This window comes from Suncus etruscus, chromosome 10 (assembly GCF_024139225.1).
Source record: "Suncus etruscus isolate mSunEtr1 chromosome 10, mSunEtr1.pri.cur, whole genome shotgun sequence".
NCBI classification, from domain to species: domain Eukaryota; kingdom Metazoa; phylum Chordata; class Mammalia; order Eulipotyphla; family Soricidae; genus Suncus; species Suncus etruscus.
Genome location: NC_064857.1, coordinates 24981275 through 24999510, shown reverse-complemented (window position 1 = coordinate 24999510; position 18236 = coordinate 24981275). Strand labels below are relative to the sequence as shown.

The following is an 18236-nucleotide window of genomic DNA, read 5'->3' as shown; positions in this document are numbered from 1 at the left end:
CCTTATTTTTTCAGCAGTGAAAAGAGAAAGGGTAAAACGTGGAGAAAGAAAAAGAAACAATAATTGTTTCTTAGTTTTTATTGAAGACATGTATTTTAATGTTAATGCTTAAACATTTTTTTAAAAAAAGTGGTTGGTGAAAAGGCTGATCTTGAAAAACAGATTCAAGTCACTGCTTTCAATTTAAATTATATGAGGAAAATTAAATGCAGGACTTGAAAGCATCACTGGAAAGATTTAAAACATTTCTGAAGCTCCAGAATTAAAATCCAGTAAGTTTTAAATCAAATAAATTTTTATGTTGATTAAGCATCAAAGATTCTGAGAAGCTCATAAAGTCTCACTTATTTTAGTCATGAATACCACTGTGTCCCAGAAATAGTAAATAGATGCCCTATTTATACCACATGTCCATCCTAACAGTATAATGGATTTCTGATACAACCGTAACAAGCTTTTCAATTGCTTACTGTGCTACCTCAAATATTATCAACAGGATGTATTATTGAAAAATAAACATCTTGTCTGTGTATTTAAAAACTTCAAATCCAGAACCCATTATTATCTTTTGGCACATTTAGATTTCAGCATTTCTGCATCCACTGTTTTTAGGTTATTTCCAAACTCAGTTAATGAGGCACGTGAAGCAAACTTGTTATTCTCCAAGAGGCAAAAAAAAAAAAGTTAATTTCCTAGTTTGAGGAATCCATTCAAGGAATGATCATAAATCTCCATTTCTTGATCACTGCTTCATACTCTACTATTCCAAACCTACTTTTGAATTTTCTTGATTCATCTTCATGAACAAGAAGGCTAGATTATGAAGACTATTATGTAGTTTTTGATTGCTAAAAACATCATAAACACATAAAGGGTGGAGCCATGGGCACCTGAATAATTTAATACAATATTTGGAATAAAACAATCTCATTTCTAAAAGGTTTCTTCTTTATGATTTTCTTTAGTATAAGACACAATTTAAAAGGCGTGTTTTATAGAAATCAAACAAGGATTGCACTACCACTGATAATTCCACTTTCTCAACATTTTATAAAGAGCCCCAATCTTGGCTGTGTTTCATAAGCAAATTAGAGCCACAAAAGAAAAAGATACAAATATTCTAAATATTTTAATGGCCAGTATTAATAAAGACTTCTAAGGCAGTAAAACAAGGTGGAGGAATTGGAATAAATAAAAATATCCAACAGTGAGGCCATGATCATGTTGTTACTCAATCAAATCATCTCCTTTTCTTTTAAATATTTTCTGAATTAAACATATATATATGTTTATATATGTTATATATATATTGGTTTATATATATGTTTATATATGTTATATATATGTATATATATGTATATATATGTATATATATATATGTATATATATATATTGGTTTTTGAGTCACCTGCAGTGCTCAGGAGCCACTCCTGACTCTATGCTCAGAAATAACACCCTAGCTGGCTTGGAGGGACCACAGGGGTTGCTGAGATTCGAACCACCGTCCATCCTGGATAGGCTGCATGCAAGGCAAACGTCCTACCGCTCTGCTATCTCTCTGGCCCCAAACCTATATATTTTTATTGTGTCTCATATGTCCAATTAGAAATTAATTTGGTAGATAAGGTATAAGTGTAAAATAACCATATTTTATTTACATTACTTAAACAAAGTAAAATATGCACCCTTACTTTATATTCTTGCAAAAACCAAGTCACAAGCAAAATGTGAAAATATCTGTCAATTTAAAAGGCGTGTTTTATAGAAATCAAACAAGGATTGCACAGGTATCACCAAGATTCTGTCCTTTTCATATCGCTGCCAGGGTTTCTCATGGAGAAAGGGCAATGGTCCCTCCCACCGTAACAAATAAGAAACAGTCTTTCTTGAGGACACTGTGGGCCAAACAGTCCTATAACTGCTGAACAACTGCCATTCAAAAATAAACCACGCCATCAGAACTTGGATGGCTCAATCTCTGTGACATTTTCACAGTTAAGAAGAATCCAGTCGGCTGACTTGTAACGATTTCAAGCAGTAAACCAAAGTTGAGTGTGTGATTTAACCTGGGGAACACTGCCTAGCCATCACTTCAAAAAAACTGAAAAGAAAAATAAAAGAGTATCATGGAGGTCAAAGGTCTACTTCACAGAGCACAAGGACTCACATTAAAAACCAGGAGCCCAGCCAGCTAAGAATGCTGGAACCTGCTGGGGCCTGTCTGTACGGCCTATGTTTTAGCGCATTTTCTAGCACTTACTGGGCAAGCAGGATGCTATTTGTCCCACGTGTATTTTCACAGAAGTCCATTTGCTTTCCTTCGCTGGCCTCTTTGCCATAGGCTATGTCCATCATCGGGAGGGATCTATGCGGCAGCAGTTAGCCAGCTCCCCAGAGAAAAGACTCTAAAGGCCAGATGGGCTACTTAAAACCCAAGTTTCTCACTTTTCTTGCAAGAAAGATTTTAAATTACCCAGTTTTCGTTTCTAGGCTATGACAGATTGTATATTTCAAAGACACTTTCATTTAGTTTATAAAGTTAGATAGCAAAGCTTGTATTTTTAAGCTTTCTTGCCCATTGTGTTTACATATTGTTTTTAAGAAAATCATTGATAAAAAAAAACTGGCACTGGTCACTGATGAATTATTCCTATAACAGAATTCAAAAAAAGGCTGTATTATCAATGCTTGTCACTTGAAATAAGAGCACATGCTAAAAGAACTGAAAGGGAATATTTCTTAAAAATCAGTATGCCAAAATAGCCTCAAATTCAATAAGCAAAACTATTCTCAAATTCAACAAGCAAAAATATCCTGAAATTATAAAAAAAATCTATGAATAAAATAAAATTCTGGATGCACTAGCAATTAAATTCCAGAAAAATCATGATATTACAAACTATAATAGTATCCGATCCCAAATCTATTGCACTGTTTTATACACAAAAAAAAGCACAAATTTCAAATGACTTAGAGCAGATCAGAAATGAGGCTCATGACATATTTCCTAAAGACCCTCTGCTTTAGAGTTTGGTATTTTCTACTTTAATATACCTTTTATGTAGATAATGAAAACCTTTAAACTTTTAAATAAATAATGAATGGAAATATTCAAAATTTAGTTCAAAAGTGACTAAGAGACAGATCTGTAGGAAATCAGGGTGATTTCCCTTATTGGGATAGTTTCAGACCCTGCTTCATATTGAGCCCCAGATGAGTGGAATAGAGAATTTACCGGTAGTCCTGAGCCCTAAACAAACCTCTGCTCTAACTTAATCTCCTTCACAAATTCTCATCAGAACAAGTAATATTACAAACAATAATGTTCCAATTTGCATTTTTCCCAAAAAAGAAAGCTTGAAGGGAAATAAAACAAAGTGGATTTTTCTATGTTCTCTGGGTTACCTTTATATGAGTCTATATGATTCCTCTTATTACAGCAAATCCTTTGACCTTCTGCTACAACAGGACAGGCCTGTCAAACTCCCTCATTACTATTCTCAGAGCAATAAAATACTTAGACATGCATTTTGTACCTCAATTCTTCCACCAGTGATTCCACTTACTAGTATCACAGTAAAAGAACCAAAACATTTACTGTTCTGCATTCCAAGTTTGTTTCCCTAAATTAAAAAATGAGGGTCTTATGATTTAAACATTTTACTTTCATTGCCACAGATCACTTCATTTCTATCCAATGTCATATTTTTGTATCCTCCTAGATAAAATATAGATTAATTAATCACTGAGCTCAGAGATAGAAGTCCTGAAAATTTCCAAGTGTGGCCAAAATATTAGCAAATAAAAATTTTATAAAGTAAAATCTCTAAAACTAACTGAATAAATAAATGAAGTCAATGCATTACTATTTAAGTCATTGATTTCATGCAGCAGTTTCTTCACCTATCCAGCACTTCCTCTGAAAGTTTGAGTCTTGGGGTTAGAAAGATGTTACAGGAAGTAAGGAGCTTGTCTATTGTAGATGATTCCCGTTCCATCCCTGGCACCATATGGTTACAGAGCCCAGCCAGGAATGAGCCCTGAGCACAGAACTTGGAATAAATCCTGAGAGCGTCAGCTGTAGCCACAAACATTCCACCTCCCCCCACAAAAAAACAAAGCTTGAACCTTGATTTTAAAACTATTCAAAACGAGACCAAGCCAGTAAAAACTTTCTCACATTGGGGCCTGGAGAGATGATAGCATAGCAGGTAGGGAGTTTGCCTTGCACACAGTCAACCCAGATTCAATTCCCAGCATGCCATAAAATACCCCCAAGTGATTTTTGAGCACAGAGCCAGGAGTTATCCCTGACTGCAACAAAACAAAAAAAACCCCAACTTTCTCATATTAGCAATTATGGATAAGAGGATCCTATAAAACTTTAAGTAGTATACTAAATGACATTTGCAAGAAAGTATTCAACATTGGCTTCAAACATTAAGAACTCTTGGTTTCAAGAGATTAAATTTATTTAACTCCTATACAGGAGTCAAAATCATTTTAAACTGATTTGTAGTAAGCAATAGATGTTAAATAGCTTTAATTACACAAGAGCTTTCCCCCCATATTTTACAGGCACATTTGCATCATGATAATATGCTAACCAATGTCTATGTATTCTAGAAAACAGCGATTATAATGTCAATCTTCAGCTGCCATTCCATCTGACTAGCCTGTAAAATTAAACCATAATCCAGTGCCTGACTCTGGGAATCAGTGTCCTGAACATTCCTTGAGCAGCTGTCCATTTTATGGCCTTTGGTCAATACAGATAGCATATTCTAGTTCTAGAGTTGCAATCATAAAACGGAGGAAACAGCACTTATAGAAATGTTGCCTATATGCACTAGTGCCAAAGCTTTTGCATTTTATTTTTGGCATTTAACACACTAAAATTCTAGGGATCATCCAGTCAATTATTACTTAAATAACAGATATACTTATGGATGTTTAAGGCCCTGAGAGTAGTTAGTGAAGGGACATAACTAGGACCAAGTAACCTTGTTCTAATCTAAACCATCTGACATTCTGAAATTCTCTACAGAGAACATGAAATTCTTCTTTACAAAGGAAATAACAGCTCACAAAATTAAGGAAAGGAACACTGTTAGTATAGGTACAGACCTTGCATCTGGTAGCTGTATGGTGCCTGTCCAGGTTGAGGGGTGCCAAAGCTTGTGCCATAGCTGAGAAATCCTGTCTGTCCAGGTGACTGAGACTGTGACAATCCACCTTCAGTCTTGATGCCTGCCCACAATGCACCTAAATCAGTTAGTGATAGCTTATCTATCTGTTCATTTCCAAAATCTGGTAAAAATGCAATAATAATATTCATATAACTGTTCAGTCACAAATACTTAATACGTTGCTGGTATTACCTCATTTAATTGTTTAGAATTAGAGTTAAAACCCTACAGATAACTTCACCTTGTTTTGTTTTGGGGTGACACTTGTGTGTTCAGAGCTTACTTGTAGGTCTGCACTCAAAAGTCACTAATGACAGGGCTTGAGGGACCATCTGGTCTGCCAGGGATGGGACCTGAGTGAGTAGCATGCCTAGCAAATGCTTTATCCACTGTATAATCTCTCTGGTTCATAAGTTAATCTTTTAATAAATAATTTAATTGAATCACTACAAGATAGTTGAAAAGTTGTTCATGATTGATATTCAGTCATACAATGTACAGTATACTTCATCAATACACATTCCTCACATGAATGCTCAAGTTTCCCTCCCATCCACACCCATTTTCTCCTCTATGCCTACCTCTGGGGTAGATATTTTTCTTGTCTCTTACTTTATTTTTGACCCTGTTGTTTGTAACATTGCTACTAAAGGGATACCATGCATATTACTTTATCTGTACGGACTATTGGTGGAAAACTTCCTAACATGAACTGGTCCACCTGACTCTCATCTATATTGTTTTTGGATATTATGATTAATTTTTATATCTCACAAATGAATGCATTCATTCTATGTCTATTCCTCTTCCTCTGACTCATTTCGCTCAGCGTAATACTCTTGATATACATCCATGTATAAGCAAATTTCATGATTTCATTTTTCCTTACAGCTGCATAATATTCCATTGTGTAGATATACCACAGTTTCTTTATCCACTCATCTATTCTCGGGTATTTAGATTGTTTCCAGATTCTGCATATTGTGAATAGTGATGCAATTGGTATAAGAATGTTGAGGACCTTTACATATTGTTTTTCATTATTAATAAGTTCAATTTTTAAATAAGCCTAGGACTTTTATATACCTGAATGCCTGTTTGCTTTTTTCTTTTATGTTTGTTCCTTTGAACTCTATTTTTTTTATAAAATCAACTCTTGAGTTACCATTTCTATATTTAGCTTCATTGCTTTGCTTAGTTGATCTCTTTCATAGATAAGTCATAATTAAACTTAAAAGTTATTCTGAAAGTAGCTGTGTTGATTGTCAAGATATTTTCTGAAGTGATTAATTAGACCCCCTAGCTGTACATCATTCTTTTCCCATAATTTTTTCCTAATTAAATGAAAATTTTGTATGCAATTCATTTGATTCTGATAGAAAAACCACTTTGAAGACAGAAAGAAGCAATATTGGACAGAGTACTAAGCAAGTCAAGGAGAGAAGGGGGAACCTTCATATATAAATTTCATATAAGAAGTAAAACAAAGAAAATAGTATCAAGATCCTAAATCTTATAAATTATTATGAATTGCAAACGTGAAGTTGATGGATATTTCCATTTTTTGCATTTTCAGTTATTAACTCAACTAATTATTGTTTTAAGTATAACTTAGAAAAGAATTGCTTTGTATTGTATCAATATACAATTAATGTATATAAAATTAATGTTTACATTAATTTGGAAGGTCTAGCACTTTCCAAAACGCTAGACTGACATCCTCATTTCAGGACTTGGGTTTGGCAGTACTATAGGGGGTTCAATCCAGGATTATAATTAATGACAGTCATGAATTCCCACATAGGGCTGGAAAGGAAAGTTCTGCCAAGGGAATTCACATTTTTTAATAATTTGATTTTGCACTTAAGATAAATTATATCTTTGGGATCTAGAATACATAGTAGTCTCACTGTTTATTTCCATTTTAGGGGAGTTTCATTGGTAGAATGAAGTTAAGCAACTAAGTAGAATGAAGTTAATAGAAGTATCTCCTGGCTGGCAGAACTTATTCTCATTCCTAGAGTATCTCTAAATCACCTCATAAAACCTTAACATTTATGTCTTAATAGTTTTTAGAACATGTTTTCCCCATACAGGCTATCTCTTAAACTAATCAATGAATAATACATATATGTGTGTCACCCAAGTCAAAGCAATGAATAATACATATGTTTTTCTTACACTCACTAATAATGACTTCCCCCTTCTTTCATTTGAGGCTCTACAATCAGCTTCCAGTATACAACTGTACCGCTATTTTACACTGCAGTACAGGTTGTGAAACTTTCTGCTTAGGATTAAAAAAATATAAAGAATAGAAGACATAAAAGTGTATGATTTATGGCTCCTACTTAAATCTCACAAATTAAACTCATTGGTAGATTCCAAGCACATCCAAAAAGAACAGATGAGCTCTTTTCAACTGATCTATGGTTTCAACTGAGAAAAGATTTGTCTATTTCCTGTACATATTATATGTAAAAATTTACTGGACACAGTTTATGGCAGAAAGTCTTCTCAGACCATTTGAATTTTCATTGCTTGTATTCAAAATTCTAAACTAAGGCTAGAGAAGTTGGTATGAAGGTAAAACTTCATATGAAGGTAAAAAGTTGGTATGAAGGTAAAAAAAAAAAAAGGTAAAAATTTTCTTGTGTCCAGCTCCAGTTCAATCTCTGGCATATTATATGCTCCTCCAAACAGTGGTAGGTTGGCCCCTGAATACTGAGGCTGAAATAAGTCCTGAGCATAGCGGGGGTGTGGTCCTAAAGCAATAGAAAAAAATTTAAAACTAAGTAATGTGCTTGCTTTTATTAACAATACTATTGGGTATAAGGCTATAATATTTTTCAATAAAAAGAATGCTTCTCAATAGCATTAAATCTATTTTTCCTTTCTTCAAGGCCCTTCCAAAAATTAAGGCCCTAGAACCATGCCCAGAAGACTTCTAAGCATGGAGCACTAGAGGACCAAAATATTTCACAATGAATTATACTTATACTACCTTCCTGATCACCACCCAGCAGGTGAAAACCATCCCTTCATATTAGTTTTAATTCTATTTTTAGAAACTCATGAAAATCACCTCCCTGGATAATTAGACAACAGGAACATATGTTAGTAAACTGAAACTGGAATAATTCCAACCTATAACCCAGAAAATGGAATAGGGTCCTAGCATGGCTGTAATTGGGAAAATGAAAGGAGAGGGCAGTTATGTGGGAGGGAGCAAACACATAAAAATGGTGCTTTACACTGGAAGTTCTAGTATATCTACAGCAGCGTTCATCCTTTTCACACTTGTGGTCCAGCACCTGTCTTCATTCTAGTGGTTTTCAACCATTTTTACACCTGCAGACAGGTGGTAAAAAGCTACTCTAAAGTACATTAGTACTGTTTATACTGAAAAATCTTGTTATTCTTCAAAAAGATCAGTTTTCAATTAGTCCTTAATATAAAACAGGGACTGACTTAACAAACACAATAGAACTTAAGCTCTGCATTTTAAATCAAAAGTACTTTAGCTTCAAGCACAATGTTTAAAAGTAAATCAAAAGTACATTTTAGACATACCTAGTATTTTGAAAAACCTTGAGTAAAAGTTATGGGTTAAAAAAACTTAAGTAAAAGTCACACCTATAAGGGGCAAATCTAAAAATTATAAATTTATACCTATGAAAAGAAAATTCTAGGAAGTTTTTTAATAAATCTTATGTAAACAATATAGAAAGCTTTCTTTTTTATCTTGAGTTAAAACTATATGTATGACAGGTAATTTTAGAAATTCATCTTCATTTATAAAACATGATGAAAACACCTATGCTATAAAAATTTAGTTCTTATAGTTTTGATATAATACTCTAAGAGGTGAATATATAATTTAGATTTTAACTTATTTGTATTTGTAAGAAATTTACCAAATTATCAAATTGCTAAACAGCAAATTTAGTCTGGGCTCTAGACAAAATAAAAAGTAATAAAGTTATCTGATATCTTATTAGTGAAATGCTGATAGGATATTACTTTTTTAAAAAAAATAAAAAGGATATTATTTTTTTAATATATTACATAAAATAAACTTATAAATCAATACTATAAAATAAAAGATGCAGAGTGAGACTATTTATTACAAAATATAATTCTGTATAAGACTTTCTACTCAAACAATAATGTATTAAAAATAAGAGGTGCAATTTAAGTGAAGAAAAATATTTTGCAACTTGAAGGTTTTTAAATATTAAGCTTTGGGGTTTTCCTGGATTTATTTTTAATTTGTAGGTACTAAATCTATAACAATTGAGTTCAATTACCCAAGATAAAGATAATCTCCAGGTGGGGAAGAACAAATGGGGATGTGAGCTTTCAGTGTTTCCTGATTTACCTCTTTACAGCATAACTCACGCCATGCTATTCAGATCACTTTTCCTAATGGTTGATAATGCTGAAATTTGATAACACTATCACCCTCAGAGCAAGGGTTTGTTGAGTTCTGTCTAAACTTCCCTAATCGTAGGTTGGCATCTGTTAAATGGGAAATGGATCTTTACCCCAAAAGAATTTATTCACTGAAGTTTTATCACAAATATGCACCAAAATACTTAGGATGCCAGAACCAAGTACTCAAATGGCAAATACAGACTTGAGAAATAAGGGGAAAGGAGGATTGAGAATAAGGGTGCATAGAAACCAAGCGCTTCATCTACTTGTTACCTATGACCTCAAGATAAACAACCCCAGTCTTACGATCTTTATTAGCAGCAAATCACATTATGAATTAATACATAAAGGAAAAGCACTTTCCAAACTAGTACATGATGGTGGCCTTGAAGGGTCACTCTTCTGAAACTCACACATACGGGTCCTCCCACTACTAGATAATGCCATTACTCAGAAAGGGATGACTCACCATATGAAGAAATTCCATACGGTTGTCCGGGCTGTGGATACGTGGCATAGGCTGTTGCTTGTTGCATTCCTGTAGTAAACTGTGTTTGCCCATATGCAGCCATAGTTTGTGAGGAAGGGGTAGGGAGAATATGTGGGTATGGTCTGCTATTTGTCAGAAATGACAGAAAATAGAAAGCCCATGCATTAGATAGAAACATGCAAGGTAACTGATTAACAACCATATCACAAATTCCAGTTAAGATAGTCTCTTAATGTGTAACTTTTATTTAGAATATATCAAGGAGCAAAATACTTTTATGACTCTAACATATGATGCTCAAAACTAAATTTTATAATTTTATTTAAATCTCTAGGAAACACAACTTTCGTTAAATTTGTAACATGTGGGCACAAGATCTAAAAGTCTACTTAGGAAAGCTATTAATTATGAGATAATATAATCTTACTTGGAAGGGTAAATTTGTGGAGGGGAAAACTGGTGAGTTGGTCGAGGGCTGAAGCTGCTACTGCTCCCAATTGCTGAAAAAGAAAAGAAATGCACAATAATCAAAAGCATAATCCAAATTACAGTGACAGAATTTGAACAATGGGTTGATCATGCATAATGCCTCTATTTGTCCTTTAGAGCTTACAGAAATGACATGTTATTACAGTCAAATACAAAGTTAAATAATATAGTTTAATCTAAATAAATGCTTCTTTTTATTAATATCTTTATTTAAACACCTTGATTAAAATATGATTGTAGTTGGGTTTCAGTCATGTAAAGAACATCCCCCCTCACGGGTGCAACATTCCCATCACCAATGTCCTGAATCTCCCTTTTCCCCCCCATCCCCACCTGTACTCTAGACAGGCTATTTACTTCCCTCTTTCAATGTAGTTATTTCTCTAACTATTTACTTCCCTCTTTCAATGTAGTTATTTCTCTAACTGCACTCATCACTCTTTGTGGAATGCTTGTTTAATTTTAAATGAACTACTAGGTAACACAGTAAATTAAATACTATGTCAGCACTCTGTGGTGGTTTTCACAGGGACAAAACCTCCAAAGCCCAGGAATCCTGTCTCCTCTTTGGAACGGCATGGTGAAAGGCAGGGTGAAATTAAACTGAGTTGGGAGAACCCCAAACTCATCCTGCCTATCCCCTGTGCTCAATGGGAAAATGCACCTGACGCTCTGTTCCAAGGCAGAGTGATCTCTCAGGTGAAAGCGAATAGCACAGATCTTCAATTGTTTGCATTGATCTGACACTGTTTTTTTGGTATAATATGCATTCCTATAGCTACTTAAAATTTTTCAATCCATTTACCCCGAGGTGCTGAGATGGGTGTTAATTTATGAAGCTACATTTTCTTCTTCCTCCTCCTCCTCCTTCCCCCTCCTTCCTCCTCCTTTCCCCTCCTTCCTCCTCCTTCCTTCTCCTCCTTCCTCCTCTTTCCTCCTCCTTTCTTCTCCTCCTCCCTCCTCCTTCATCCTCTTCCTTCTTCCTCCTCCCTCCTCCTCTCCCTCCTCCTTCCTCCTCCTCTCCCTCCTGCACCCTTCTCCTCTCCTTCCTCCTCCTTCCTCTCTCCTCCCTCCTCCTCTCCTTCTCCTCCTCTTCCCTCCACCTCCCTCCTCCTCCCTCCTCCTCCCTCCTCCTCCTCCCTCCTTCTCTTCCTCCTCCTCCTCCTTCTTCTTTCTCTCTCCCTCCCTCCCCCCTCTCTCCCTCCCTCTCCCCTCCCCTCCCTTCTCCCCTCCCCCTCCTCCCTCCTTCTCTTCCTCCTCCTCCTCCTCCTTCTTCTTTCTCTCTCCCTCCCTCCCCCCTCTCCCTCCCTCCCCCCTCTCCCTCCCTCCCCCTCTCTCCCTCCCTCTCCCCTCCCCTCCCCTCTCCCCTCCCCCTCCCTCCCCTCCCCCTCCCTCCCCTCCCTCCCCCCCACTCTCTCTCAACACTTAGCAATGCTCAAGGGTTACTCCTGGCTCTGCATTCCAGGATATACTACTGGAAGACCATATGAGATACCAGGGAACCCAAGTCAGCATTTCTAAGGCAAAAAGCCCCAGCTGCTTGCTGTACTATCTCTCTGATTCCATTTTTTTCTTTTCTTTAAAATAAAAAAGGTTTTTTAAGCAGTCAAGTAGGATTTCTCTTCTTTCAAGTATATATTCTTATTTCAGCACATCTCAGAAATGCACAAAACTCTATCAAATGTTCATACTCATTTTGAACTGGGAAATCAAAAATTCATTCTTACTAATGTAGGGTCTTAAAATAAGAGGCCCCAATTTCTTTCACTGTAAAAAATGTTATCAAGGTACATCCATAATCATTATCTACAAACATTTACTGCATGTACTTATACACCCTTTTATTCTCAAATTCTTCCTAATTTCTGACAAAAAGGAATATTTTGGGGACTAGAGAGATGACTTAATGGACTGGAGCATAGGCTTTGCATGCAGGAGGCCTAGATTTAATCTCTGTCACCACATGCAATTTGCTCACCAAGAATGACCTTGTGCAAGAAGCAGGAAGTAAGTCTTGAGTACTGCTCAGTATAGCCACCAAACCAAAAATAAATTAATAAAAAGAATATTTATGTTCTTTGGGTACAATTATTTTTAATACACATTTGTTTTCCACTAATAATCATTGCTTTAGCATATTTCAAACCCTTGAAGACTTTATGCACAAAAATTTCTCCCTGTTTTTCCCAATGTCAATTCATTATGTTTATGTGCACAAATGAGATGTCCTAGCTTGTGTTTGAAAGAACAAGGATAGATGGGGGCTAGAACCTCAAAATCAATGAGAACACTTTTCCTTGTAAAGCAAATAGGCCGAATCTAATGACAATACATCTAGATTGGTGCTACTCTTAGAAGCTGTAAAACAACACCATCTGCATGTGAATTTGGCAGAGATGAGATGAAATTTATACCAAAGAAATGGAAAGACCCCAGAATTGACATCTCCTCCTCCTCCTCATCTTTCGACGCATATTAAACTATGACCATTTCAGGCACTGAGATAGATGCTGCAAATGCAAACATGCAAAGACAAGTTTTATTTGCCATTTATGTGGAGAAGCCAACTAACACACAAATTGTTGTAGGAAGTTTATCGCAATGCTGCAATTTACAGAAGGCAGAGGTTATCAAAGAGAACCTTTAGTTCCAACCACAAAAACAATCTCTCATTTGGGTCATTTGAGTGAGAGCAGAGAAAATTTATCCTGCAGGGCTGAAAGAGGAATAATAAACTTCCTGCCCACTCACAATATGAAATAAGAGTTTTAAAAGTGAAAGGACCTCAACAGAGAACTCTTGCCACCAGAGAAAGCCAGTCACAGAAATTCCTTTTATTATTCCCAAGATCTATTCCTGTGCATTTCAAATTGTGGGTCATGATCCATGAAAACATCATAAACTTAACTTTTTGTTTTTGTTTATTGGGCCACACTCTGTGGAACTCGAGTTACTCCTAGCAGGCTTGGGGGCCATATGGTATGCTGGAGATCAAACCCAGGTCGGCCACATGCAAGGCACATTGTGTTATCGCTCAGGCCCCAAACTTAACATTTTAAAAGTAGGTTCCATCCAGAAATTACTTATGAGTGAATAGCATAAGAGGCTAGGGCTTTTTACGGATATGGTAAACTGTGGAAAGTTATGATTTTGATCAGATGCAAAGTAAAATGTACATATATATATGTATATATATCTGTATATATGTGATGAAGTTTGGGGGCACTGCAAAGTATGATAATTAAGCATAGTTTCTGGAATCCAAATTTAATTTGAGCTAGATTCAGTTTCCAACTTTTACATATGGTGTTAGTCATTTGATCCTTCTAACATTGGTATGATTGAAAAAATATTACTTTTGCTTCTTATACAGTTATGAAGACAAATGAGATCAGCAACATAAAGTAAAAAATATAATAACACAACAATAACATTTTTATAAAAATATTTATCTCAGTGTCCCAGTTGCCTGCTTTTTATCCATAAAATTTTCCTTCCTCTGTACTTAACTGTACACTATGACAGTATCATCATGTGTACAGAAAAATGTTTCAAAGCAGAATTTTTTGTTCCCTAATTAAGTACAGGATTTTCCAGCTACTTTAAAGCAAAATGTTTCTGTTTGGCATGATTGGTATGCTATTTGCAGTTCTTGGATGGCTCACTCATTTTACCAAATAAACTTAGGGTCATAACATGCCAGATACAAAAATTAACCTACTAATTAGGAATATTCAAGTGACGGATACTGAAGAAAACCTATACCACACAAGCAGATAAATAAAGGTAACCTCTACAAAATGGAAGTTGAACCCACATCTGCCTAACTCTTCTCACCAATCTTTCCTCACTGACACAAGAATCTTCACAACCATCTTATTCCCAACACCTACCACCCATTTTATATGAATCAAATCAACCTTCCTGATAATCCACGTTGTGTAATCTATCTTACTCTTGTCTTTGTTCGGGGTCTCTTGCCCTAACCCTGTACCGTGCTAGAGCTTCCTGGCTGTGTGGCTAGTTTTCCATGCAGGAGAGCTGCCAATCACCTTTGACTCTCATTACTGCCACCACAGGGACCTTTGTTAAATAGAAATGTTTCCCATCCATCCTCCAGCTTGCTATCTATGCTCACAGAAGCTCTAGGATTTACTAATGACACAAATTTCGAATTCCTTGGCAGCGTTTTCAGAAACCCAAGCTTCCACTCTCCTGGGTTTAATATTATTTAATCTCCATCCTTTGAGGATGGCCCATACACACAAAACATTTTCACACTGCTTGTCCTTCGAACCGGTTCCCTCACTTTTCTCCTTAACAAACACTGCTCTGTTGAGACTAAAACATAATGTTTTGTTTCTCTACTTTATTTGGAGTGCTACATGCATTGACAGCAAAGTAATCTCCCCTGCAGTAAGTACAGCGAGTGTGAGCAATGAAATGTATAGAAGTTCCTTTTCTCTGTTACCCTTAGTTTCTAGGGTCAAGGACCTCTTTGTCTCTTTTGTCTCCTGGACAGTTGCTGTGGCTTGTCATGTGGTAAGTAAACAAAATGAGTTCAATGAGGATGTGAGGCTTAAGTCATAAGCAAAGTGTATTTAAAAAAAACATAATAATTTGAAGGATGATTAGAATATTTTAATTTTAAATATACATATAACCCTGACTCATTGACTAATAAACCTATGAATACAAATTAAAGTAAGAAATACAAAACACATGTGGTTAGGGACCTCAGTGCTACCAAGTGTCTTGATGCTATTTACCTAAAAATACTGCACACCTACAAATATTAAATAGTTAATGCTTTCTCTAAAGCTGAAGCCTACTTCAGTTTCTCTGTGGCCTAAAATCTTTTATTTTATACATCAAATTCTAGTTCCCTTATTTGCCTAAATCACATTTAGCTTTTAAAACAACCACCTCAGATTCATTTTTAATTTTTAAGACACTGAACTATCTGAAGCCAAAAAAACTATTTCCACATATTTATCAAGAAAAATAAAATGATTATCTTACCATTAGTAAAATCCAAATCACGCATATCAGAGATTTAGGAGATTATTGGAGTAACAAAGCCTTCCACACCTGTTTAAAAGCACATGAGTCCTGTACTTGCTACTCTTTCTTCTACTTGTAACATAGAAGTTACAGAAATCCTTTTGTTTTGCTTCTAAAAGCGAGAGATTTCAAGCTAAGTAATATTCTCATGATTTAGAATCCAATGCAAAGGTCTGCAGAAATCCTGAAATGAGCAAGGCCTCAATTCCCTCTCCCCTGAGGCTTCCCTTCTCCTTAATGTCAACAATGTTCTGCCTCACAATAATATCAGGGAAGCTCTGATTCTTTTTTTTCTCCTACCCTTTTACCTTAAGTTCTGCCAGTTCTCCCTTCAAAATAGTTTCTAAATCAGATTTAGGAAGATCACTTCTGATAGGTCACTTCTTATATAAGGTCACACTTATAGGTCACTTCTTCTGACCTATAATCTGTCCCGATCATCAACATTGCAGTCACCAGAGAAAGACAGTCAGGCCACTCCCCAACAATTTTATCTTCCTCTTCTCTCTTTTTTTCGAACTAAATTTCTGACTTTTTAAAATCAAGCTTTAATGGTTCTTCTAAGATCAAGGTTTATTACAGACTTCTCTGTCCTGAACCAGGAAACCACTATGTATTCACTATGTTTTCACACTGTCAGATATTGATAAACTAAAACTTAAACCTTAATTTCACTACAATTTCTTTTTGTATACCATATTTGCTAGTGTATAAGACGACCCTTCAACCCATGAAAAACTTTCTAAAAGTCTTAAAAGTAAGTTACTTGTTAAAACTAAGAGGGGTGCGGATTACTCATCCCTGAAGCTGGAGCAAGTTTCAGCATGCTGTATACCAGCATATAATATGACTCCCTACTTTTAGGAAGTTTTTCATGGATTGAAGGGTCGTCTTATACGCCAGCAAATACGGTATATGCTTTCTCTCCAGATATGCTCATCCAACTCTTTGATTAACTTTTGTTCATGTTTCGATTTTTGGATTAACTTCAGAGCACTTTTCAATGCCTATTTACTTTCCTGAACACTGACCACATTCCAATTTACTATCTATCTCCAAAAAAATAAAAAAAATCCTAAAAGCTAAATTCATCTCAAATGTATTCATGAATAGTTTACAACTAAGAGGTTTTATAAATATAGCACATAGTATAAGAGTTAAAAACCTGAAAATTACTTCTGCTATAATTTTTAGTAGAAAGTACAAGTTGGATAATTTAGAAAATACATAAAATCAAAATTTTCACAATTACTTTATATCATAGTGATCAGAAATTTTATTATCAAAAATGTGATACTGGGATTTTTCTCTCTATTTTTTAGGCCATATCTTGCCATGCACATGGCTTACTCTGGCTCTTACTCTTGCTCAGAGAAAATTCCTGGCAAGGAAAGAGGAACCAAACCTGGACAAGAGTCCTACCAGCTCTACTATCACTCTGACACTTGATATTGAAATTTTGGGGGATTTTCTTTGGAATTAGGTTTTATTGATGTAAAAAGAGAGATTAAATAAAAGCTAAGGATTTAATGATATGATACCTGCTTTATTTAGACCTATAGTTAACAGTTACATAGGTGATTTGATTTGTTTACCTAAGGATATCAAAGTCAACTGTGCTACCTACATTTGCATAACTAAAAGAGGGTACAAAGGAATGACAATGATATAATTAATACAAAACAGATAAATTAATAGAAGAAAGGTAAGCAAAAGTCACTTTGATTTTTAACTCCTTTATAAAATACTCTTCTGCAAATATTTCTCTCATAATGAATAAGAATAGAATTTCATCTATGTGATTTGAGAAAGCTCTATCATATAAATAGCTCACACACGCATATATAAACACATTTACATATGCACAAACTTGGGAAACAATGCTTTGCATTGAGTTGAAAATCTAATATTTATTCCTTACCTGAACCTGAGAAATTTTCTAAAGACCCGTCTGCTGTTGTTGAAACTATTTCACTGCTGCTCATTGGCTCTGTTTTAACTACAAAAATAAACAACAATCATATAGCTAAAAACTATTTTTGGAAGCATGATAGAGAAGTTATAACATTCAAAATGTTGTAAGAGAATCATCTTAAAAATCATATTTATTTGCTATAAATTAGATTAAAAAACCTAATATCTTTTTTTATAAATCCACATCTTTTTTATTAAAGCAAATCTATTGTGACAAGTTCCCCTTTAAAAGAATCAGTTTAAACTAGAAGTACTTCACTGTTGCTTTATTTAATTATAAGTTGCTTACTGCTAAGTTATCTCTATTTACATGGATAGATATAAAATCATTTCTTTGGGTTTGTAGTCATTTACAAAAACAGTCAAAAGGGTAAAATAAACAATCCCAAAGAAGTGGGAATACATCAGCAGGTTTTCATGATGCTCAAGGACACATGCACACAGACAAACGCACACACACATACACACACACATATACACACACGCACGCTCATGCACGCACACACGCATGCAGATATACTTTCTAAGTCACCAGGATGGCTGAAATAGAGTTCAATTTAATGGATTTTTATTATCGTCACACCTTTATAGCC

The 18236-nt window shown here is 35.2% G+C and overlaps 1 protein-coding gene across 1 annotated transcript in view; it reads right to left on the bottom strand.

Annotated features, from left to right (window-relative positions):
• Nucleotides 1-18236, bottom strand: part of EYA1 (EYA transcriptional coactivator and phosphatase 1) — a 156140-nt gene that overhangs the window by 111805 nt on the left and 26099 nt on the right. Inside the window, exons 4-7 of the mRNA XM_049781818.1 lie at nucleotides 17591-17668; nucleotides 10544-10616; nucleotides 10096-10241; nucleotides 5128-5265 (exon numbers count right to left, since the gene is read on the bottom strand). Coding sequence (XP_049637775.1) covers nucleotides 5128-5265; nucleotides 10096-10241; nucleotides 10544-10616; nucleotides 17591-17668 — 435 coding nt within the window. The remainder of the gene's footprint in view (nucleotides 1-5127; nucleotides 5266-10095; nucleotides 10242-10543; nucleotides 10617-17590; nucleotides 17669-18236) is intronic.